Source organism: Piliocolobus tephrosceles, chromosome 21, assembly GCF_002776525.5.
Source record: "Piliocolobus tephrosceles isolate RC106 chromosome 21, ASM277652v3, whole genome shotgun sequence".
Lineage (NCBI taxonomy): Eukaryota > Metazoa > Chordata > Mammalia > Primates > Cercopithecidae > Piliocolobus > Piliocolobus tephrosceles.
Window position 1 is genome coordinate 36693634 of NC_045454.1, and position 22489 is coordinate 36716122.

At 57.2% G+C, this 22489-nt stretch overlaps 2 protein-coding genes across 4 annotated transcripts in view; one reads left to right on the forward strand and one right to left on the reverse strand.

Moving 5' to 3' along the window:
• Nucleotides 1-22489, forward strand: part of CHERP (calcium homeostasis endoplasmic reticulum protein) — a 24112-nt gene continuing 1623 nt past the window's right edge. The window contains exons 1-16 of one of the 2 annotated variants that reach the window (XM_023229815.2): nucleotides 1-177; nucleotides 488-661; nucleotides 7352-7536; nucleotides 9827-9964; nucleotides 10121-10272; nucleotides 12013-12124; nucleotides 12219-12308; nucleotides 13004-13256; nucleotides 14117-14292; nucleotides 16370-16805; nucleotides 19142-19380; nucleotides 20433-20566; nucleotides 21176-21262; nucleotides 21570-21713; nucleotides 21795-21911; nucleotides 22342-22436. In XM_023229815.2, the coding sequence (XP_023085583.1) occupies nucleotides 153-177; nucleotides 488-661; nucleotides 7352-7536; nucleotides 9827-9964; nucleotides 10121-10272; nucleotides 12013-12124; nucleotides 12219-12308; nucleotides 13004-13256; nucleotides 14117-14292; nucleotides 16370-16805; nucleotides 19142-19380; nucleotides 20433-20566; nucleotides 21176-21262; nucleotides 21570-21713; nucleotides 21795-21911; nucleotides 22342-22436 (2557 nt within the window). In that variant the 5' untranslated portion in view covers nucleotides 1-152. Of the gene's footprint in view, nucleotides 178-487; nucleotides 662-7351; nucleotides 7537-9826; nucleotides 9965-10120; nucleotides 10273-11979; nucleotides 12125-12218; nucleotides 12309-13003; nucleotides 13257-14116; nucleotides 14293-16369; nucleotides 16806-19141; nucleotides 19381-20432; nucleotides 20567-21175; nucleotides 21263-21569; nucleotides 21714-21794; nucleotides 21912-22341; nucleotides 22437-22489 lie in introns of both variants that reach the window. The other variant, XM_023229814.2, reaches the window with a different exon arrangement.
• C21H19orf44 (chromosome 21 C19orf44 homolog) overlaps nucleotides 20719-22489 on the reverse strand; it is a 23591-nt gene continuing 21820 nt past the window's right edge. For both annotated transcript variants that reach the window (XR_002735222.3, XM_023229823.2), the window contains exon 9: nucleotides 20719-21966. The gene's annotated coding sequence lies outside the window, so the exon portion shown is untranslated. The remainder of the gene's footprint in view (nucleotides 21967-22489) is intronic.

Sequence of the window (22489 nt, forward strand, 5' to 3'; positions counted from 1 at the left end):
GGAGTTTCCCAGCGACGGCCGTAAGTGGCGGGCGGAAGCGGCCCTAGAAGCCCGCCGTAAACGGCTCCCTCGCGCCACTTCCGGCCGGCTTCTGCAGACGGTGCTGGTGGTCGATCGTGTGGCGCCGGCGGACGTTCCCCGCGGCCGGAGCCATGGAGATGCCGCTGCCCCCAGATGGTGAGACCCAAACCGACCGAGAGACCGTTTCTCTCTCCCTGGAACCTCCTGTTGGCCGGTCTCGCCTCCTGGAGTCCCCGGGTCTGGGAGGGGGCGGGGCTCGGCCTCACGGTTTCGCCTGCGGCCTCTCCCGTGGGTCCCCGCATTCCCAGCGAGCGTGTGGCCCCTATCGGGACCCGTACAAGGGCGGCCTCTTTGGGGCCCACCCCCTTGGGGTCCCCGGCACGGCGGACGGGGGCTGGGGCACCGAGTTCCCCGGCCTTGGGCGGTCGTCGCTGACGACCCGCGTGGCCTTTTCTCCGTCCTCCAGACCAGGAGCTTCGAAATGTCATCGACAAGCTCGCCCAGTTTGTGGCTCGCAATGGGCCCGAGTTTGAGAAGATGACTATGGAGAAGCAGAAAGACAACCCCAAATTCTCGTTTCTGTTCGGAGGCGAATTCTACAGTTACTACAAGTGCAAGCTGGCGCTGGAGCAGCAGCAGCGTGAGTTCCCTCCGGCACTCAGGCCGCCCCGTCGAGCGCTTCCTTTCTCGGACTCTGCCACAAACCTCTTTCTTTTGAGTCGTTTACTGTCTGAAGTGTAGCAGCTCGGTCCACACGATCTCTGTTCCGCTGTACCCACGGCCTTGCACAGAGCGGCTGCTGGGTGCCACTGTAATGGAAAACAACGAGGTTTTCGATACTCCTCTTGGGCTCTGGATCAGGGATTTTGCTGCTGTTTTTCAGACTGATGACGGAGATGAGCAGGAGTAGCGTGATTGTTTTAGTGTTTTCTAGGGAGGAAGTGATAGAGGCCGGATGGGAGCCCATGGGATAGGCACTGCCCGGCACTGCCCAGCCCCGTTTGCGGTCTCCCTGTGGGTCCAGCAAGGCTTTTGTGCGTTTCAGGTGCCTGCAGCACAAATCAAAAAGAATTATTTCTCTGAGTTTTAGTTCTTGGCAAATGTTTATCAGTGTTCGTTCAGTTGGGCAACAGGATTCCAGTCCTGCTCTCAAGAAGGTTAAGGTTAGGAAGCAGAGGTGGCCTTTGAATAATGGATAGTCACCAGTTGGTGCGGCTGCTCAGGGCAGGTATCACATCTGTCATGTTCAGTACCCAACCCCCAGTCTCTAGATTGTTTGAATGAATAACTAGGAGTTTGCCAGGTAGGTGGACATTGAGAGGTAGTTGTCCCCTGAACTGCATGCTCGGCGAGGCCAGACAGACCTTGTTTGGGTCATTGTACCTTAATATGTAACACACAGTTGGTGTTGATTAAACAGCTTGAAAGGAGGCTGGTTGTAGTGGCTCAAACGGTAATCCCAGCACTTTGGGAGGCCAAGACAGGCAGATCACTTGAGGTTAGGAGTCTGAGACTAGCCTGGCCAACACACTGAAACCCTGTCTCTACTAAAAATACAAAAATCAGCCGGGTGTGGTGGCCCGCGTCTGTTGTCCCAGCTCCTTGGGAGGCTGAGGCGGGAGAATCGTTTGAACCCTGGAGGTGGAGGTTGCAGTGAGCCAAGACCACACTATTGCACTGCAGTCTGGGTGACAGAGTGAGACTCCATCTCAAAGAAAAAGAAAAAGCTTGAAAGGTGGCCAGGCGTAGTGGCTCATGCCTGTAATCCCAGCACTTTGGGAGGCTGAGGTGGGCAGATCACTTGAGGTTAGAAGTCTGAGACCAGCCTGGCTAACATAGGGAAAGCCTGTCTCTACTAAAATTACAAAAATTAGCCGGGTGTGGTGGCACATGCCTGTAGTCCCAGCTACTGGAGAGGCTGAGGCAGGAGAATTGCTTGAACCTGGGAGGTGAAGGTTGCGTTGAGCCAAGACCACGCCATCGCACTCCAGCCTGGGTGACAGAGTGAGACTCAATCTAAAGAAAAAAAGAAAGAAAGAAAAAACGCTTGAAAGGAGGCCAGGCACAGTGTCTTTCTTGTGCCTGTAATCCCAGCACTTTGGGAGGCTGCGTCGGGCAGATTACTTGAGGTTAGGAGTTCAAGACTAACCTGGCCAACACGGTAAAACCCTATCTCCACTAAAAATGCAAAAGATATTAGCCGGGCATGGTGGGCACCTGTAGTCCCAGCTACTCCGGAGACTGAGGCAGGAGAATCGCTTGAACCTGGGAGGTGGAGGTTGCAGTGAGCCTGCACTCCAGCCTGTGAGACTGAGCGAGACTCTGTCTCAAAAAAAAAAGAAAAAAAAAAACTTGAAAGGCTGAGAGAGTAGGATGTTGCAAAGGTACAGTTTCTTGATTAAGAGACTGAGAGAGGGGGAGAGTTTGTGTGCGTATTGGCAGGCACAGTGGCACACAACTGTGCCCCCAGCTACTCAGGAGACAGGCTGGAGAGTTGCTTGAGCCCGGGAGTTCAGGGCTGTAGTGCACTGTGTCGATTGAGTGTTTGCACTAAGTTCAGCATCAGTATGGTGATCTTCTGGGAGCTGAGGACCACTAGACTGTCCAAGGGTGGTGAACTGGCCCAGGTCAGAAATGGAGCAGGTCGAAACTCCCGTGCTGATCAGTAGTGGCATCGTGCCTGTAAATAGCCACTGCACTCCAGCCTGGGCGACGTAGCCTGTGTTTGAGAAAAGAATGTGCTGCTTGTATGAGGGAAGAGTTTGATCTGGAGTGTTAAATGCCGGGGGAAAAGTTTGTTTTCTCACTCAATCCAGGATTTTTCTGATGCCTATTTGGGTTCAAGATGGGGGGGCAGGGTGGGCAGGGAGCGATCAGCTGCCTGAAATCGTAAGGAAAATATTGTATGTGCTTATGCGTTTCTAGAGCGGTCCTCCCTTAGCCCCAGCACACCAAGTTTAAAACCATTTCTAAAGGCAGCAGGAAGCCACAAGAGTTTTAAACAAGGGACAGAGTGGCTTGGGTTGTGTGGCCGGTGGTGTAGGACAAGCTAGAGGGACCAGCCTGGTTGAGCAGTGAGGCCTGCAGGGGAGCGAACAGGGCAGTTGTTCAGGTGAGAGATGGTGGGATCTGAATTAAGTCAGTGTGTTGAGCCTGAGGGAGGGAGGGTGGGGGGCAGGTGGGGTGAAGGGGTAGAACCCATGAACTTGGGCGCCAGTTGGATATTGACGACCTGATGGTGTAATGAGCAGGAGAGGAAGACACCTCAGATGGTGCTTTGGCTTGGATGACTGAGCTGAGGGCTGCTTTCCCTTTCTCGGGGGGGCCACTTGGAAGCTGGTGCCATTATAGGAAAGGAGAGGGTGCTTATAGCCCAGGAAGATTAAAGCCAATAAGTGCTTTCCTTTTTTTTTTTTTTTGAGATACAACCTCAGCCATATCATATGGGGTCTCACTATGTTACCCAGGCTGTCTGTGAACGCCTAGGCTCAAGTGAACCTTCGGCCTCAGCCTCCCAAGTAGCTGGGACAACAGGTCCACACCACCATGCCCAGCTTGGAAATCGAATTTCAGCATGAGTTTTGGTGGAGATGAACTATTTCCAAATCTTAGCATTTCTCTTACCTTATGTGTATAAGATGGGATTCACAAAACACACATAAAGAAGCACTTACATTTGTTTGGTTTTTAATATATGTACTGCTAAGGTGAGCACTTACTTGATTTTTCAGAAATTAAAACTAGTAATTAATAAGGCTCACCCATAAATAAGGAGAAGAAACCAATCTTAAAAAAGAATTGTAAATAGCACACACAGATACTACCATCCCCCTTCAGACAATGGAACTTTGTGGTCTTCCCCTTGAGTTGGCTGGACTTAGTGACTAATTGTGGAACGTGAAAACAGTAACTTGACAGGAGAAACCTGGCAGACAACCACCTAACCAAGTGATCAAGGTTAGCATCACTTAAGTCATTTTTTGTTTTTTTTGAGATGGAGTCTTGCTCTGTCTCCCAGGCTGGAGTGCAGTGGCACGATCTCAGCTCACTGCAACCTCCGCCTCCCAGGTTCAAGCCATTCTGGCCCAGCCTCCTGAGTAGCTGGGACTACAGTTGCACGCCACCACGCCTGGCTAATTTTTGTAGTTTTAGTAGAGATGGGGTTTCACCGTGTTAGCCAGGATGGTCTCGATCTCCTGACCTCGTGATTTGCCCGCCTTGACCTCCCAAAGTGCTGGGATTACAGGCGTGAGCCACCACGCCTGGCCTCTTTTTTTTTTTTTTTTTTTTTGGAGATGGAATCTTGCTGTGTCGCCAAGCTGGAGTGCAGTGGCACGATCTCTGCTCACTGCAACCTCCGCCTACCAGGTTCTGGCGATTCTCCTGCCTCAGCCTCCCGGGTAGCTGGGACTACAGGTGCCCGCCACCACACCCAGCTAATTTTTGTATTTTTAGTAGAGACGCGGTTTCACTATGTTGGCCAGGATGGTCTCAATCTCTCGACCTTATGATCTGCCCACCTTGGCCTCCAAAGTGCTGGGATTACAGGCGTGAGCCGTTGCGCCCGGCCAAGAAGTGCTTTCTGCGGGTGATGATATCTTGGCTAGATCTAAAGGGTGTCTTGGGGTTGGCCAGGTGAAAACTAGGGCAGAAAAGTGTTCCGGGCAGAAGACAGAGCCCTTGGAGGGAATAGGGGACCCAGAGCTTAGGGTGGCTGAAGCGCAGAGTAGGAGGGGTTCTTGGAGTGACCAGAGGTGGGGGTGCAGAGTTGGGGGCCTGGCTTGGGGAGGAGTCGGGGGCCTGGCTTGAGGAGGGGTGAGGAGTGTATCCTGGAAGCGTGGGAGAGACTCGTGGAAGGTTTCGGTCCGTGTTCTAGAGCCGGGTTAGCCACAGTACAGCCAGTTCTGCACCCCGCTCCTTAAAGCCTGGCCTCAGCTGTTCTAGAATGGAGCTTCACGAACTCTGTGGTGAAGGACCATTTTGGTTTTTGTTTTTTTAAGTTTCTAACCTGTTGTGGACCAAAACTTTAGCAAAGCACAGTAACAGTGTGGACCGTGAACTATCACGTGGCTAGGAAGGTTTTGAAATGCTCACTTTCTGGTTCCATAACCGTCTGTCACCCCTGGGTAGCCCAGGGACCACTCCTTAAGTGGCAGTACCGTGACTGCCATGTTGAAAAGAGGTAGAGGGGTGGCACCTGACGCAGGAAGACCGGTTCTGGGGTGACGCAGGTGACAACAGATCCATGGTGGTGACAGCAGGGACATAGACTGATTGGAGTGATGTCTAGGAGGCTGCCTTGACACCATGTGGCTCGTCAGTGGGAGGCACATGTACCTTCTGACCTGGGTTTCTGAGCGGACGGTGGTGCCAGCCATGGTGCAGGGAGCACAGGAGGGGACATCGGTGTAGAGGGCAAGAGGAAACACAGGTCCCTTGGAAACACAGTGGGCCGTGCAGTCGGTGGTTAGGGCCAAAGCTCAGGGAATCCAGAATGGAGATGATGGATTTAGGAATCACGGCGTGCAGCTGACAGTCACAGCGGCAGGAATGAAGAGCTCATGTTCCCCTGGGGGTTGCGTAGAGCAGAGGACAGGGCTCAGAACACAGACCGCGCACCCCAGCATCTGAGGGTCCAACAGGAGAGGGGTTGGTAAAGGGGGAGAAAGGGACTGAGGGGGCAGCACATGGAGGCCAAGGGAGGCAAGCATCTGCGACAGGCCCATGGGGCTGAGTTGAGCAAGGGTGTCCTCAGCTGCCGGGGGGGGGGGGGGGGGGTGACGGGGAGTGGCAGGCAGGCGCCAGGCTGAGATAAAGGGGAGGTGAAGATCTGGAGTGAGTCTTGGCTGAGAAATCGTTTAGAGAGGATCATGGGGTGAAGGGAGAGGTTTCCAACCCAAAATGTTCTGATGTGTTTATTTACTTACTTTTTTTTTTTTTTTTTTGAGACGGAGTCTCCCTCTGTCACCCACGCTGGGGCGCAGTGGCGCCATCTCGGCTCACTGCAACCTCCACCTTGCGGGCTCAAGCAATTCTCCTGCCTCAGTCTCTCTCAAGTAGCTGGGATTACAGGTGCCTGCCACCACACCCGGCTGATGTTTTGCATTTTCAGTAGAGACAGGGTTTCCCCATGTTGGCTGGGCTGGTCTCGAACTCCTGACCTCAGGTGATCCACCCGCCTCGCCCTCCCAAAGTGCTGGGATTATAGGTGTGAGCCACCATGCCCAGCCCGATGTGTTTAGATGCTGCTGGGGAGGGGGCGGGTAAAAAGGAAGGAGTTGGAGAAATAAGAGAGAGAAGAAATATCATGAAGCAGTGTCCCTCGGACGGCGGGAGGGGTGGGATTCGGTGCAGAAGTTGGGGGTCATCCTATAGGGTGCCCTTGGGTGCACAAACTGGAAGGCACAGTCAGCCCCGAGACTTGACTTGAGCACCCGGTGAGGGGCAACACCTTCCACCTGATACCCCACCTCCCTTATCTTTGGTTTTGTCCTCGTCCCCTCGGAGTGGGGGTCTGGAGGGCTCCAGGGGTACATAGTCACATTCAGAGCAGGCGGCCCCAAGACGGAGAGAGGGGCAGGTGTCTTGTCCAGGGCCTCCTTACGAGCAGGGTCCCTTTCTCAGAGACCTCACCACCTGCCCCATCTGACCAGAGTGGGGACCTGCGCCCACCCTGACCCCAGCTTCTGCCAGCAGAATGGGTGTCTCACTGCTGCCCCAAACTGGATGCACCCCTGATTGCAGAGGAGTCTCTGTCCCCAAGGGCTGGAAAAGCAAGGAGAGTCAGTAGAAGGACAGGGCAGGCGTGGGGGAGGCTGCAGTGTGCGTTCAGGAGGTGCAGCTTCATGCCTTTCTGGCCAGATGTGCAGAGGCTTGGTGGCTGCGACATCTTAGGATGGTAGCTTAGGAGACAGTGGCAGAGGCCAGCGAGTGCCTGAGGAGGTCAGGGGATGAGAGGTGCCAAGGCGTGGATTCTGCCAAGTGGGACCTAGGTGGGTGAGGAGGTGGGCAGGCTCAGACTTAACTTGCACCGGAAGGACACTGTGCGAGGGCTGGATGGTGCTGGCAAGAGAGTGGCCAGGGGACTTCCTAGGTTCTCCGAGGAGGGGACAGCCTGAAGATGGAAGGCCGAGGCTGGGATCCTGTGAGAGGGAGGGCAGGGCCCGAGAGTAGGAGGAGCTGGGTTTGTGTGGGCATGAGGCTGTGCACAGGCCCTTGTGGATGGTGAGTCCCTGGGTAGGGGGAGGCTCCTGTGACTGAGAGGTGGCCAAGGGGACACCTAGACCGCCATCTGCATTCTCATGGGGCACCCCTCCTCCTCTCCCTCCAGTCATCTGCAAGCAGCAGACCCCAGAGCTGGAGCCAGCCGCCGCCATGCCACCCCTGCCACAGCCCCCGCTGGCCCCCACCGCACCCATCCCGCCAGCCCAGGGCGCACCGTCCATGGACGAGCTCATCCAGCAGAGCCAGTGGAACCTCCAGCAGCAGGAGCAGCACTTGCTGGCGCTCAGACAGGTACGAGCCCACCCCCTCCTCAGCCAGGCACCGGCAACTCCCCTGTGCCTCTGTTTTTGCATCTGTTCACCAGAATGAATAACAGGTGTCAGTGAGGACAGGGCCCGCCCTGCCACCCAGGGCTTGGTGCATGTCAGCCACTGTCTCCCCCAGCCCTGATGCCAGACACAGAGGCTGCTTCTCATCTCAGTGAAGCCTCTGGACATGCGTACACCCATCACCCTGGGGTGGACCCCCCGAGTCGGACTGTGGGGCACGTGTGCACCTTGAAGCTCCCTAACAGCTGTGGCCAGACAGTCTCTGGTGCCTACCCTTGGCCCCACCACACAGTAGCTAGGTCACCTGGAGCTGTTGGTTGGGGAAGGACCCTTTTTTTAAATTATTACTGTTTTTGAGATGGAGTCTTGTTCTGTCGCCCAGGCTGGAGTGCAGTGGTGCGATCTCGGCTCACTGCAGCCCCCGCCTCCTGAGTTCAAACGATTCTCCTGCCTCAGCCTCCGGAGTAGCTGGTATTACAGGCATGCACCACCACACCCGCCTAATTTTTATATTTTTAGTAGAGACGAGATTTCACCAGGTTGGCCAGGCTGGTCTCAAACCCCTGACCTCAGGTGATCCACCTGGCCAGAAGGACCCTTTTGTCCTTCCTGGTCCAACAGTTTGATAACTTTTGCCAGATAGAATACAGGTGCATTGGCTGGGTGTGTGGCTCACACCTATAATCCCAGTACTTTGGGAGGCTGAGACAGGCGGATCATGAGGTCAGGAGTTTGAGGCTAGCCTAGCCAACATGATGAAATCCTGTCTCTACGAAAGATACAAAAATTAGCTGGGTGTGGTGGCGCATGCCTGTAATCCCAGCTACTTGGGAGGCTGAGGCAGGAGAATTGCTTGAACCTGGGAGGAAAAGGTTGCATGAGCTGAGATCACACCACTGCACTCCAGCCTGGGTGACAGAGCAAGACTCAGTCTTGGAAAAATAAATTAAAGAATACAGGTGCATTGCCAGAAAAACGAGAGGAATAGAATACCAAACCTCCAAAACACCAGCCTCATTCTTCGTACTAGGTTCAGGACGTAAAATCACACTGTCACATTGCTCTCAGAAAGTTCCAGCTGGGCATGGTGGCTCAGTCTGTAATCCCAGTACTCTGGGAGGCCAAGGCAGGCGGATCACAAGGTCAGGAGTTTGAGACCAGCCTGGCCAATATGGTGAAACCCTGTCTCTACTAAAAAACACAAAAATTAGCTGGGCACAGTGACAGGTGTCTGTAGTCCCAGCTACTCGGGAGACTGAGGCAGGAGAATTGCTAGAACGCAGGAGGCAGAGGTGGTTGCAGTGAGCCAAGATTGTGCCATTGCACTCCAGCCTGGGCGACAGAGCAAGACTCTGTCTCAAAAAAAAGAAAGTTCCAGAATGCTCACCCTCATCTTCTGCCAGAGTTCATCATGGAGTGGGAGGCTGGCCTTGTCCAGCCCTGACTGACTGCTGGTCCCCGTGGCAGCTCTGTTTTTACCAGTTGCACTTTAACCTACATTTCCTATTGAGGAATGAGATTGCCCCCTTCTTGTTTCACCAGAGGCCATGGGTGTGTCCTCTCCCTCTATTGTCTGTTCACACCATCCCTCATTTTTCTTTTCTTTTCTTTTTTTTTTTTTTGTTGTTGTTGTTGTTGTTGACAAGCAAGGTCTTGCCGTGTCACTCAGGCTGGAGTGCAGTGGTACAGTCAAAGCTCACCGTAACTTTGAACTTCTAGGTTCCAGCGATCCTTCCGCCTCAGCCTCCCAAGTAGTTGGGAACACAGGCACACGCTACCATGCTCAACTAATTTGTATTTTATTTGTTGTAGAAATGAGGTCTCGCTACGTTGCCCAGGTGGTCTGGAGCTCCTGGGCTCAAGCGATCCTCCCGCCTCAGCCTCCCAAAGTGCTGGGATTACAGGCATGAGCCACCACACCCCGCCTTTGTTTTTTGTTGAGTTGGTTTGCAGAGGTTGTCTGTTCCTCTGGGCTGCAGTGTTTTCCTTGGCTACCTGGAGGGCAGGTGTTCTCTCCTGGTATGTCCTGTCAGTGCCCTGCCCACTCTGGGAGGGACTGTCACAGATTCACAGCAGGCACGAGAGACGGAGTCTCCTCATGCTGGGGACAAGCAAGGGAGCTGATGGCCAGAGCAGCCCAGCGTCAGGGCATCCCCACCAGGTCCCCACCCCGCCCCTGCTGGGCCAGGCCTGCGGGCTCGGGCTGTGGGTCCCTCCTCATGTGCTCTCGGCCCCACTGACCCCCCACCCAGGAGCAAGTGACAGCGGCCGTGGCCCACGCGGTGGAACAGCAGATGCAAAAGCTTCTGGAGGAGACCCAGCTAGACATGAACGAGTTTGACAACCTGCTGCAGCCCATCATCGACACATGCACCAAGGACGCCATCTCGGTGAGGGGCCAGGGCTTCCCAGAGCCCAGCTTCCCCCTGGTCCCGCCCTGAGGCAGGACCCGCTGCAGCCAGTTTGGGCTAAGGGCTGTTACAATGGGTGCCTTTCCCTCCCGCCTTGAGCACCCTGCTCACTCGTCATCGGCTCGATTGTTGCAGGCCGGGAAGAACTGGATGTTCAGCAATGCCAAGTCCCCGCCGCACTGTGAGCTGATGGCCGGCCACCTCCGGAACCGCATCACGGCTGACGGGGCGCACTTTGAGCTGCGGCTGCACCTCATCTACCTGATCAACGACGTGCTGCACCACTGGTGAGCGCCGCCGCCCCGTGCCCAGAGCGCTGCTTCCTCGCGCTCCTCCTCAACCCCTCCTGGGTGGCCGCTTGCTCCAATCAGTAGCTTGGCTTGGCCTGTCCCAAGACTAGGGGGCACTTGTCCAGGGAGCCTGGGCCGGGGGGTCTCTGTGAGCTGCCAGACTTCTGTCTGCAGGACTGCAGGGTCTAGGCATCCTGTGCACCTTCACTGCATGCCCCGTCCTCTCCCCTAGACCCCAGCCTCACCTGTCACATTGCTGCCTCCTTGGGGCCACTGTCCCCTGCACTCCTTGCTCTCCTGGGGCAGCTTCTTGGCGTCTCCTTGTTGCCTTCTCGGCCATGGCCTCCTTGACCTCTGTGTCTGTCTCCGGCCCTCGTCACTGATTTGCACGCGTGCACACACGTGCACCTGACTTTGCTCAACCATCGGGACCCTCCTTTGGGGTCCCCTTCTCCAGCCCTGATCCGACTCTCAGACTTCAACAGAGACACTCTGCCGACCCTCTGTCCCCACCCAGCCCTCACCCCTTCCCACTGTTGCTGTCTCCATCCTCCCCAAGGTTGGTGGAATATTTCCTTCTACAGGGTCACTGGGGCCCTTCTCACAAAAATTAGCCAAAAAAAAACAAAAAACAAAAAAACAATAGAACCCCAGGCCAACGGCCTGCGCACACAGGAGGAAACAAGCACTGCTACTGAGCCTAGTAGGCAGCGGTCTTGGCCAGGCACTTCATGCGCCTCTGCACTGGTCCAAGCTGCCACCTCCCATCTCACGCCATCTACCACATGCAGCGCTGCCTGAGTCCCTCTTCCCTCCCCACCTCAGGCCCTGTTTCTCTCCTGCTGGGAAGTGAGCTGCGGCTCCGCACCAGCTCTGCCCTTCTGCTCCTGCTCGTGCCTCCACTTCTCCCTGCCTTTGAATCAGGGGCGCCTTGCATGGATGCACCGTTTCCTACATTCTTCCAGCTACGTGCCTCTCTAGCTCCACTCTGTCTGAAGCCATGTGCTGCTCGTCCATCCTCCCGGCTGCCCGGCCCAGGCCCTTGCTCCCCTGAGCTCCCTGCGGCAAGCTGGGGGTTGAGGGGCTTCGAGCTGCTCCCCTCCTGTCCCGCGTCCCTCTGTGGGGGCAACCATCTCCCTGCGCAGCTGCAGGGGCCTCCCAGGCCAGCTACGCACAGTGTCCAGTGCAGCGCTGCCCTGAGAGGACATGGCCCCAGCGCCTCCCCTGACTGGGCCTCCGGTCGCTCTTCTAAAGCGTTCTAGGTGCCCGAAGGACTGAGTACCCTCCCTCCTCCTCCCGAGAGGCCTGCCCTGGGCCGAGGTTTCCTCGTGCATAGCGAGTGGCAAGGGCAAGACCCCCACTCCGCAGCAGTCCCATCCCGCCCATTGCACACAGGCAGGGGCTCCTGCGGACCCCATGTCCCTTCATCCACAGCGCCACCCAAGAAGGAAGGAGGGAAGGTTATTTCCTCTCAAGGGGACTGGACTGAAAGGCCTTGCTCAGAACGGCCCCAGGCCACATTCTCTCCCTCGCCTGCTTGCTGTTTTTCCGTCTGTCCCCTTCCTCGAGCCCAGGCACCAGCACAGGTCTCGCGGGAGCCCAGCCATTGCCCCGACCGGGTTGGGGACCCGATTCCCGAGAAGGCAGAGGGCGCTGAGGCTGGAGCCGCGATGGTAACGGGCGCGTGGCCGGGTCCCGCCCCAGGGCCCTGACGCGCGGAAAGTCTCTCCCTCACAGCCAGCGCAAGCAGGCCCGGGAGCTGCTGGCCGCCCTGCAGAAAGTCGTGGTGCCCATCTACTGCACCAGCTTCCTGGCCGTGGAGGAAGATAAGCAGCAGAAGATCGCCCGGGTGCGTGGGCCCTGGGCCGGGGGTTGGGGGAGACTGGGATATGCAGGCTTTTGCGCTCCCCGCTGACCCAGCCTCTCTCTTCTCCCACCCCCAGCTCCTGCAGCTCTGGGAGAAAAACGGCTACTTCGATGACTCCATCATTCAGCAGCTACAGAGCCCGGCCCTGGGGCTTGGTCAGTACCAGGTGAGTGTCCCTGCCCACCCATACCTCACCCTATAGCTGGGGCGGATGCCTCAGGAGGGCTTGGGAGTGTGGGGACAGCAGCTGCCACCCTAGCAGGTCCCAGAAGCCAGAGAGCCCATGTACCCTGCTTGTGCTAGGAGTATCCAGTGGGTGTGGACTGGAGAGTCCCAGGTGACATTCCCAGGCCTTGGGTGTGTCTCCCTGACTTTCCTGGCACACTAGAATCAGGCGGCCTTTTGGAGTCCCTGCATGTGGCCCATTTGCTCTGGTAGTCAGGCATGTTCCCGCGTGATGGAAGCGTGAGGAAGCCCAGACGTGGCTTAGGCTGTGGCAGCCCCTCTTGCTGAGAACCACATGGCAAGTGGGAGGCAGAGCCCGTGAGCGTGTCCCAGAATGTTGGTGGGCAGCGTTCTCTGAGCAGCCACACGGCGGCCAGGACACAGCTTCATCGCTCGTTCCTGTTGTCAGGGAATTGTGAACCACGCTGCAACGAACAGCCTCGTCCCCACATCTCTGGCCAGATCCCAGCACACACTCTGATTGCCCAGACTGTATTGGCTGTTTCACATGGCGGTTCCCTGTCCACCTGCCCCAGGTCCCCCAGGCTCTGCTGCTTTCCAGGCGTTTGTCCTCTGGTGCCAGGCAGCAAGCCCCAAGGCTGTGTACTGAGCAGTGGGTGCTCTTCTCTCTTCCAGGCCACCCTCATCAACGAGTACTCCTCGGTGGTCCAGCCAGTGCAGCTGGCCTTCCAGCAGCAGATCCAGACCCTCAAGACGCAGCACGAGGAGTTCGTCACCAGCCTGGCCCAGCAGCAGCAGCAGCAGCAACAGCAGCAGCAACAGCTCCAGATGCCGCAGATGGAGGCTGAAGTCAAGGCCACGCCTCCACCGCCTGCCCCGCCCCCGGCCCCAGCACCTGCCCCTGCCATCCCACCCACCACCCAGCCCGGTATGGGGCTCCCTCAGCCCCTGCCCCCAGGAAGCAGCCCCCAGAGGCTAGGCACCGAGTGTAGTCAGAAAGCAGTCTGCCACCGTCAGACACAGCTCTGGTTCCATCGTCCCAGGTCTGCTCCTAGACCCGGGTTTTCATCCATTTACAAGCACGAGCCCAGTGACATTAGAGTAAAACTCCAACTGTTCCATTCCTGAACAGCAAAAGATGTGTTTCCTGTTCCCAGAGAAGAGAAAAATAGAGGAAAGGTACCCAGATTGCCCATGAGATTGAGGCTGCAGTGAGCCGTATTTACACCACTGCACTCCAGCCTGGGTAACAAAGCAAGACCCTGTCTCAAAAAGAAAATGCAATCTAGGGTCGCTTCTGAAAAAGACACATAAATACTGAGGAAAATCTTAGCAGAATCTAGCAGAGGATTTTAAAATTACATTCTGATCAAAGAAGATTTGTTCCAGGAACATGAGGATTGTATAGGATAGAAAATAACAGATTGTGGGGAAATGGTCTTTTAATTAGAGATTGTGGGGAAATGATCTTTTAATTAGATACAGGAAAAATGTCTAATCAAATTCAATGTGGACAGAAATTCTTCAGCAAACCAAGAGGGCAGAAGTGAGGCATGTTTCTTGTAAAGCTTTGACAAGGACAGATGTGTGTCATGTTCAAGGTCGAAACCTCCGCTCTTCCCCGTCCCCTTCCTAGAGGCCGGGAATGGTCATGGCTTTAGTGGGGTCCTGAGGCAGTCATCCATTGGGCGCTAAAAGTCATAGCCTGGTTTGCTCTGGGATAGTGTGGAGGGGAGACAGCACCTCCTGCTGCCAGGCCTGCTCTAACAGCCTGTCACTTGGATTTAGATGACAGCAAGCCTCCCATCCAGATGCCTGGCTCTTCAGAGTACGAAGCCCCAGGAGGGGTCCAGGATCCTGCAGCCGCCGGCCCCCGGGGTCCCGGGCCGCACGACCAGATCCCACCGAACAAGCCCCCTTGGTTTGACCAGCCTCATCCTGTGGCTCCTTGGGGCCAGCAGCAGGTATTGATTGGAACCTAGGGTGGGAGCAGATGGGCACCCTTGGCCTGACGGGGCGGCCTCCCGTGTGCAGTGGGATGGGCGTTGAGTGCCTCACTGGGAAACACAAGGGATACTCTGTGGCAGAGCTTATGCCGGGTTAGTGACAGCCCTGTCTTCCTGTGGCACCGGGACAGGTGGAGTGACAGGTCTTCATGTGCCTTCCCCGAGCTTTGATGGCTGGGGCTTCTGTGTAGTATAGATCCCCATTTTCCTGCGGGTGCAGGGGAGTTTAACGCCGCGAGGCACGGCAGGGCGTTCTGTTTCCTGTCCTTCTGAAACAGGGTCAGCTAGCTGAGTGTCAGTGTTTTGTCATCTTGGAAAGAACAAGGTGCTTTTAAAAGTAAGGAAAGGAGGTGTCAGAAATGTCAGGCATGTTGCCCCTGGGAGACCTCAGCAGCTTTGCTATGGGTCACATACGCCTGGGCCAAGGCAGGGGCTACCTCATCTGGCACAGCATGGCTGGGAAATGCCCTGGAGCGTGCTGGTTCCACTCAGAGCACTGAGACACAGCCCCTGGCCTTCCCAGGCGCGACTGCCCCCTTGACCATGGGGCCTGGTTGGCTTTGCAGCTGGCCTTTCCGGGTGACTCCCTGTCCACAAGGACAGGTGTAAGGATGGCAAGGAGACTGGCTCTGGACTGAGACTTGGTGGTTGTGGCTTTAAGCCTCACACCCCCAGCTTCAAGACATGAAATTGAACCTCACTAAAGATTGGACACCCCCATAAAGACAGCTTCCGCCTCCGAGTGCTGGCCGGGAGCCGGATGGTGGTGGCCATTTTGCAGGTACCCTCAGCTGGGAGAGCAGTTCCTGTCCCTGTTTTGTGGGTGTGGAAACAGAGGCCCTTAGTGTCTCCAGCCTCAGTCTTTTTGCAGACCAGAGGATTGGGCTCAAGACAATGGGCACGCCTCTCACTGAGGGTCCCCGCTAGGCCAGCAGTGCGTCCTGCAGTCCACACTGAGAAACAGCAGCTTGCCCTACCTGACTTGGCCATGTGGGGTCTTAACATGTTTAAAAGTAATTTCTTGAGGTAGGAAGATTGCTTGAGGCCAGGAGTTTGGAGTTTGGGACCAGCCTGGGCAACAAAGCAAGACTCCATCTCTACAAAGAATAAAAATAAGCTGGCATGGTGGTGCACTCCTGTAGTCCCAGCTACACAGTGGTCTGAGGCAGGAGGATTGGTTCAGCCAGGACTTCAGGCTTCGTTGAGCTATGGTCATGCCACTGTACTCCAGCCTGGGTGACAGAGTGAGACCCTGTCTCTAAAACAGAAAAACAAGGCTGGGCGTGGTGGCTCACGCCTGTAATCCCAGCAGTTTGGGAGGCTGAGGCCTCCCCTTAGTAGGGGTCATCAGCACAGTTACCCAGCTGTGACCCTAGACACGGGCCTTCTCTTTGGCCTCTGCGTGCCTCCCCTCCCCAGCCCAAGCTGGAGTTTGCCCTCTTGGCTTTAAGTCTCCAGAGCAGGAGCTAGTGAGGGAAGAGCCTCCTGTCTTCAGTCCACAGGAAGATGCTGGCTTGGGTGGAGGGTCCTCAACCAGACCCCGAGACAAGGATGTATGCGCCGCAGTGTGTCTGGGAGCTGACCCCAGCAGATGGCTTTTGGGGAGATGGGGAGTGAGGCAGGGCAGGTGGTGTCAGAGTGAGCCCCACCCCGTGGGTGCCTGGGATGCTCTGAGAAGCAATACCGTCTGTGCCTGCGCCCCATTGCCCTCAAGGGGCGAGGGAGCTGCGTTTGGCTGGCAGTGGTAGTGGGGAGCGCCTCCTGGAGTGCGGGGCCTGTATGCGGGTGCAGCACGCCCCAGCGGCAGAAGCAGCCCTGGGACTGAGATGCAGGTGCAGCTGTTGGAGGTCTGATCCTTTCGCAGCAGCATGTGGCGCGGGCTGAGGGCTGGTGCCCAGCATCACCGCAGGCATCAGCCTAGGAGGCTCCCTGACGTGGCCAGGGCAGCGCCTCCACGGTCTGAGCCAGCGCTGTGATGCTGCCAAGCACTGGGGCCCAGACCACGCAGGGCTCACGCCTGTCCCTTCCCTTGCAGCCGCCAGAGCAGCCGCCCTACCCACACCACCAGGGCGGCCCACCCCACTGCCCCCCCTGGAACAACAGCCACGAAGGCATGTGGGGCGAGCAGCGTGGTGACCCTGGCTGGAACGGCCAGCGCGACGCGCCCTGGAACAACCAGCCTGACCCGGCCTGGAACAGCCAGTTCGAGGGCCCCTGGAACAGCCAGCACGAGCAGCCGCCCTGGGGCGGGGGCCAGCGCGAGCCGCCCTTCCGCATGCAGCGGCCCCCACACTTCCGGGGGCCCTTCCCGCCCCACCAGCAGCACCCACAGTTCAACCAGCCTCCACACCCCCACAACTTCAACCGCTTCCCGCCCCGCTTCATGCAGGACGACTTCCCGCCGCGGCACCCCTTCGAGCGGCCGCCCTATCCCCACCGCTTCGACTACCCCCAGGGGGACTTCCCTGCCGGTGAGTGTACGGGCGCCCGGATAGGGCCTGGCGGAGGCACCCACGGCTCCGGCTCGCCTGCCGAGCAGGCTGGTAGCACTGCTTGTGGTCCTGGCGTGCTCCCCAGTGCACAGTGACAGGCACAGGGTCATGGAACGTCCGAGGAGCCCGGCCCGGGTTCTCAGGAAGTGGGGACACAGACTCTGCCTTGCTGCCCTGATTAGGCCAGGCTGGCTGCAGAGGTGCAACTCCATCCCCTCCTCCCAGCCGCACCAGGAGCTGTGTGCACTGTCTGCAGATGCCGCAGATCCAGTAGGAAAAGCTTCCCGCTGTGGGTGGCCCTGGCTAGGGCAGGGTGGGGCCACGTTTTTTCTACTGCTTCAGCTTGCTTTTTGCATCAGTTTTCCCGTTTGTTTATTTTATTTACTTTTGAGACGGAGTCTCACTCTGTTGCCCAGGCTGGAGTGCAGTGGCGGAGGCTCACTGCCAGCTCCGCCTCCCGAGTTCACGCCATTCTCCTGCCTCAGCCTCCGGAGTAGCTGGGACTACAGGCGCCCGCCACCATGCCCGGCCAATTTTATTTTGTGTTTTTAGTAGAGACGGGGTTTCACCGTGTTAGCCAAGATGGTCTCAATCTCCTGACCTCGTGATCTACCCGTCTTGGCCTCCCAAAGTGTTGTGATTACAGGCGTGAGCCACGGTGCCTGGCCCAATTTTCCCGTTTTATTAGTTCGTTTAAAAAATCAACACTTGGCATGGTATCGGGTGCCTGTGGTCCTAGCTGTTCAGAAGGCTGAGGTTGCAGTGAGCTATGCTCGCACCACTGTACTCTACCCTGGGCGACAGACCCTGTCTCAAAAAAAAAAAAAAAAGAACTAGTTTTGTTGTTTTTTAAAAATTTTTTGATATTTTATTTTAAATAGAGATGGGGTCTTGCTATGTTGGCCAGGCTACTCTCAGTCATCCCACCTCAGCCTCTGGAGTGGCTGGGTCCACAGATGTGAGCCACCATGCCCAGTATGCTTTTCATTCAATTTATTTCTAATCTTTTAGTGCTTCCTTTTTATTTTATTTTATTTTTTTTTTCCTTTGAGACAGTGTCTCACCCTATCGCCCAGGCTGGAGTGCAATGGTGGAATCTCAGCTCACTGCAACCTCTGCCTCCCAGGTTCAAGTGATTCTCCTGCCTCAGCCTCCCGAGTAGCTGGGATTACAGGCGTGCACCACCACACCTGGCTAATTTTTTGTATCTTTAGTAGAGACGGGGTTTCACCATGTTGGCCTGGCTGGTCTTGAACTCCTGACCTCAGGTGATCCGCCTGCCTCAGCCTCCCAAGGTGCTGGGGTTACAGGGGTGAGCCACCACGCTTGGCCTTTTGTTGTTGTTGTTGTTTGTTTTTTGGAGACTCTCATTGTGTCACCCAGGCTGGAGTGCAGTGGCATAGTCTTGGCTCACTGCGGCCTTCTTCCAGGTTCAAGTGATTCTCCCACCTCAGCCTCCTCAGTAGCTGCGATTACAGGCACCAACGACTGTGCCCAGCTAATATTTGTATTTTTAGTAGACAGGGTTTCGCCATGTTGGCCAGGCTGGTAGCAAACTCTGGGCCTCAGGTGATCCACCCGCCTCGGCCTCCCAAGGTGCTGGGATTACGGGCGTGAGCCACCGTGTCCAGCATTGTATCTTTAAATACATTCCTGATTATAAATGCAGTTTGGAGACTGCTGGGCACATTTATTGCTTTTACTTTTTGGCTTGGGCTGTCATGATAAAAGTCCCGCAGCCTGGATGGCTTAAACAGCTGGAATGTATTTGTCTTAAGGATCTGGGGGCTGGAGGTCTGAGGTGAAGGTGTGGCAGATTCGGGTTAGTGTCTTGGAGGCCTGTCTCCTTGGCTCATAGGTGACTGTCTTCTCTCTACGTGTTTGTGTCCTAATCTCTCTTTATAAGGGCACCAGTCACGTTGGATTAGGGCCACCATGGCTTCATTTTAACTCATTTGTGTCTTTAAAGGCCCTGTCTCCAAATACAGTTCTGTCCTGAGCTAGGCTACTGGGGGTTGGGACTTCGGTGTATGGATTCGGAGGGTCACGACTTAGCCCTCACATTGCAGTTTGGGGCTTTTGTGGTTCTCTTCCCTCAGCCTCAAGCTCTCTCAGCTGTGCCTATCGGTGCGGGACAGGCCCCTCAGAGCCTGGCTCCTCCCTGCCTTGCTGCCTGGTCTAGAGCAGTGAGAGAAGGTGCTGGGCAGGCTCCCAGGAGGGTTGGCTGGCCCCTCACTGAGGCCCTCTCCTCCAGCACTTGTCACCTAGGAGATCCTGACTGGCCTGTGGTCCTGAGACAAGTCTCTGTTTTGCAGAAATGGGCCCCCCTCACCACCACCCTGGCCATCGCATGCCTCATCCTGGTATCAACGAGCACCCGCCCTGGGCTGGACCCCAGCACCCCGACTTCGGCCCTCCCCCCCACGGCTTCAATGGACAGCCTCCACACATGCGGCGACAGGGCCCGCCCCACATCAACCACGACGACCCCAGCCTGGTCCCCAACGTGCCCTACTTCGATCTCCCGGCTGGGCTGATGGCCCCCCTCGTGAAGGTAACGCCCCGCGGTGGGCTCCAAGCTAAGCATGCTCACCACGCTGGCCCGCATTTCTCCTGGTGAAAAGTGAACACACGGGACCGGGTGCCTCCCGGGGCGCCCCTTCCTCATCTCCCACTCCCTAGGGACACTGATCCATCAGTGGGAGGTGTCTGAACTGGAGTTGCATGGTGTGGCCATGAGCAACGCCATGTCTGCCCTGCCCCTCGTATCCCTCCCGCTGCGAGGAGCTTCAGCCTTGCAGGGCCGGCTGGGCTATGAGGCTCAACTCCTTCCTTCATCCTTCTCGGTCCAGGCCCTCAGAAGCACCTTGTCCCAGGGCTGCTGATGGAGGGAATGTCTTAGAAGGAGCCACCTGGGAGCTGTGCCTGCCAAGCACACAGGGAGGGGGTGGTCCTGGAGGAGCCAGGCAGGGCTGGCAGCAGCTGGTACCAGTGTGGGGTGGCCGGAGCGTAGGGCAAGAGGAGGTGAGGCAAGAAGGGGCCAGGGCTGGGGCTCTGGGGCTCCAAGGGCGTGCTAGCCACTGCCACTTCCCATCCTCCCTCAGACCCGTCCATCTGAAGTCCAGGTGCCACGAGCAGCAGGGAGAGCTGCGGGCGGGGGGGCCCAGGCGAGCCAGGCAGGGCAGGGCCTCAGCAGGAGGACAGAGACGGAGCAGAAGGAGACAGGCCAGTGGGCTCCAGGGCTGGGGCTGAGGCTGTTCTGAGGGAGGGGCCCAGGGTAGGCATTGTGAGCAAAGGGTGACGTGAGGGGCCCGCCGCATGCCTGTGAATAAACCAGCGGGTATTCCTGTCACCTGAGTTTGGAGACCATGTTCCCTGTGGGTGATTTTCTGAAGAGAGAACCCTGTGATTGTCATCAGCCTCAGAGCAGCTGTGACCCACCACGGTTGGTGTGGGTTCCCCAAGAGGGAAGGATGAGGAGCTGTAGTGCCCAGGGCACCCTTGACACCAAACCTGGGCCCTGCCCTGACCCCACTCCCTGCAGACCTTGGGTGGGCCTGAGAGGGCTCTGCCCAGGCATGGTGACAGCTGGGTTCTCTGCTGCAGCTGGAAGATCACGAGTACAAGCCTTTGGACCCTAAAGACATCCGCCTTCCGCCCCCCATGCCGCCCAGCGAGAGGCTGCTGGCTGCGGTGGAGGCCTTCTACAGCCCCCCATCCCACGACAGACCCAGGAACAGGTAAGGGGCCCAGGTCGGTGGGGCGGGCAGGAGGCCTCTGTCCCCTCTCCCGGCTCCCGACAACCACACCTTCTGCCCAGGCCAGAAAATGTAGCTGTCCCTCAGGAGAAACTGCCCCCCTGCCCCTGAGTGACAAGTGTGTGTGTCACAGGCACAGCACACACGTGGCCCTCAGTGGAGGGTATTTTAATGGAGACACATCAGAAGAACTTAAGGAAGGTGTGGTATGGCGGCACGTCTCAAGCAGCCGGCCGCCACAGGGCCGTCAGCCCACCCTTCCCAGTGGTCACCCCTTCTTTCTGTGCCGGGCTGCAGGCCTGTCCACCCATGAGTCAGTGTTCCTGTTCCCCAGTTCCACAGACCATGAGTCCCCACCACCTCAGTGGAACAGCAGGGTGGCAAGGGCGTGGGCACCAGAGGAGCCACTGGGCTGCAGGAGGACAGCCCCGTGGGAACGCTGAGCCGAGGTCCACTGCACCCATGCTCGGAGCCCACAGCCACAGGGCCATGTACTCTCCAAGGTTCTGTGGATTAACGCCTGATGACTTTTCCACGAGTTCCTTGTGAGTGGGCGTCACGTGGTCACACAGGGAATGCCGTGTCTTACAGCGAAGGCTGGGAGCAGAACGGCCTCTATGAGTTCTTCCGAGCAAAAATGCGGGCCCGGCGGAGGAAAGGCCAGGAGAAGAGGAACAGGTAAAGCACAGACGTCTGCAGTGGCCGGGCGGCCAGGGCGCACAGCTTGCGATGGGAGGGCTTAGAGCAGACCCCAGACGCGCTCAGCACGTCCACCCTCACACAACCCGTGCCTGTGGGGCGGTGTTTTCCACACGGCCTGAATTCGCACAGCAGCAGGCTCGGCCCCACTGTTTAGGAACTTGATGCCGCTGTGTGGCCGGGGCACCACATCCACAGCCACACCCCTGCACCTGGGGTCGTCCAGGAACCTGAGGGCCAGGGTGGGCTGCCACAGGGGCACCTGATCATCAGGCCTCTCCCACAGTGGACCCTCGAGGTCTCGGAGCAGATCCAAGAGTCGAGGGCGTTCTTCCTCCCGCTCCAACTCAAGATCCTCCAAGTCTTCAGGCTCGTACTCAAGGTCAAGGTCGCGCTCCTGCTCCCGCTCCTACTCCCGCTCCAGATCCAGGTAGGCAGAGGCTGCCGCAGGAGGGCAGTGCCTCCCCGTGACGCCTGGCTGCTGCTGACCGTTGGGCACCCTTCCCTGCAGAAGTCGGAGCAGGTCGCGCTCCTCCAGAAGCCGCTCCCGGTCCCAGTCACGGTCCCGGTCCAAGTCGTACTCCCCAGGAAGAAGACGCCGGTCACGGTCCAGGAGCCCCACCCCGCCGTAAGATCCTGTCTTAACTGCTGCACTGGTAACGCTGAGATGCTGCAGTGCTTTGCTGTGAATGTGGAAAATTGCTGGTTAAGAGACTATGTTAGGCGTTAGGAGGCCGCCAGCATTAGCCCAGGGACAGTGGCACCCTCACCCTCACCACAGTAGTCACTTGGCGAAGCCTGAGGCGGTAGCTGGGGTCTGCTTTCTAACCATCATCGGGGTTTGAGGTGCCCTGCTCCATGCTGAGCGTGGGGTGGGGGCCAGCGTCTGGAGCCCCCTTGTCTAGCTGAGACAGGATAAACGGGTAGAGACGCAGAACCTGCATACAGCGTCACCTGGTGACAGCATGCACACAAGCTGCAGCTGTGAGGCCCTCATCACTGTCATTCCAATAAATGTCTCAGTTACTTCTTAAAAGAATAACCTGTCTCGATTTTAGTTCCTCTGCTGGTCTGGGTTCTAATTCGGCACCTCCCATCCCTGACTCAAGGCTCGGAGAAGAGAACAAAGGCCATCAGATGCTGGTGAAGATGGGTAAGGCGGGGGAATGGGGAGGGCACGGGAAGGGTCCTCAAGCGTGCTGGACC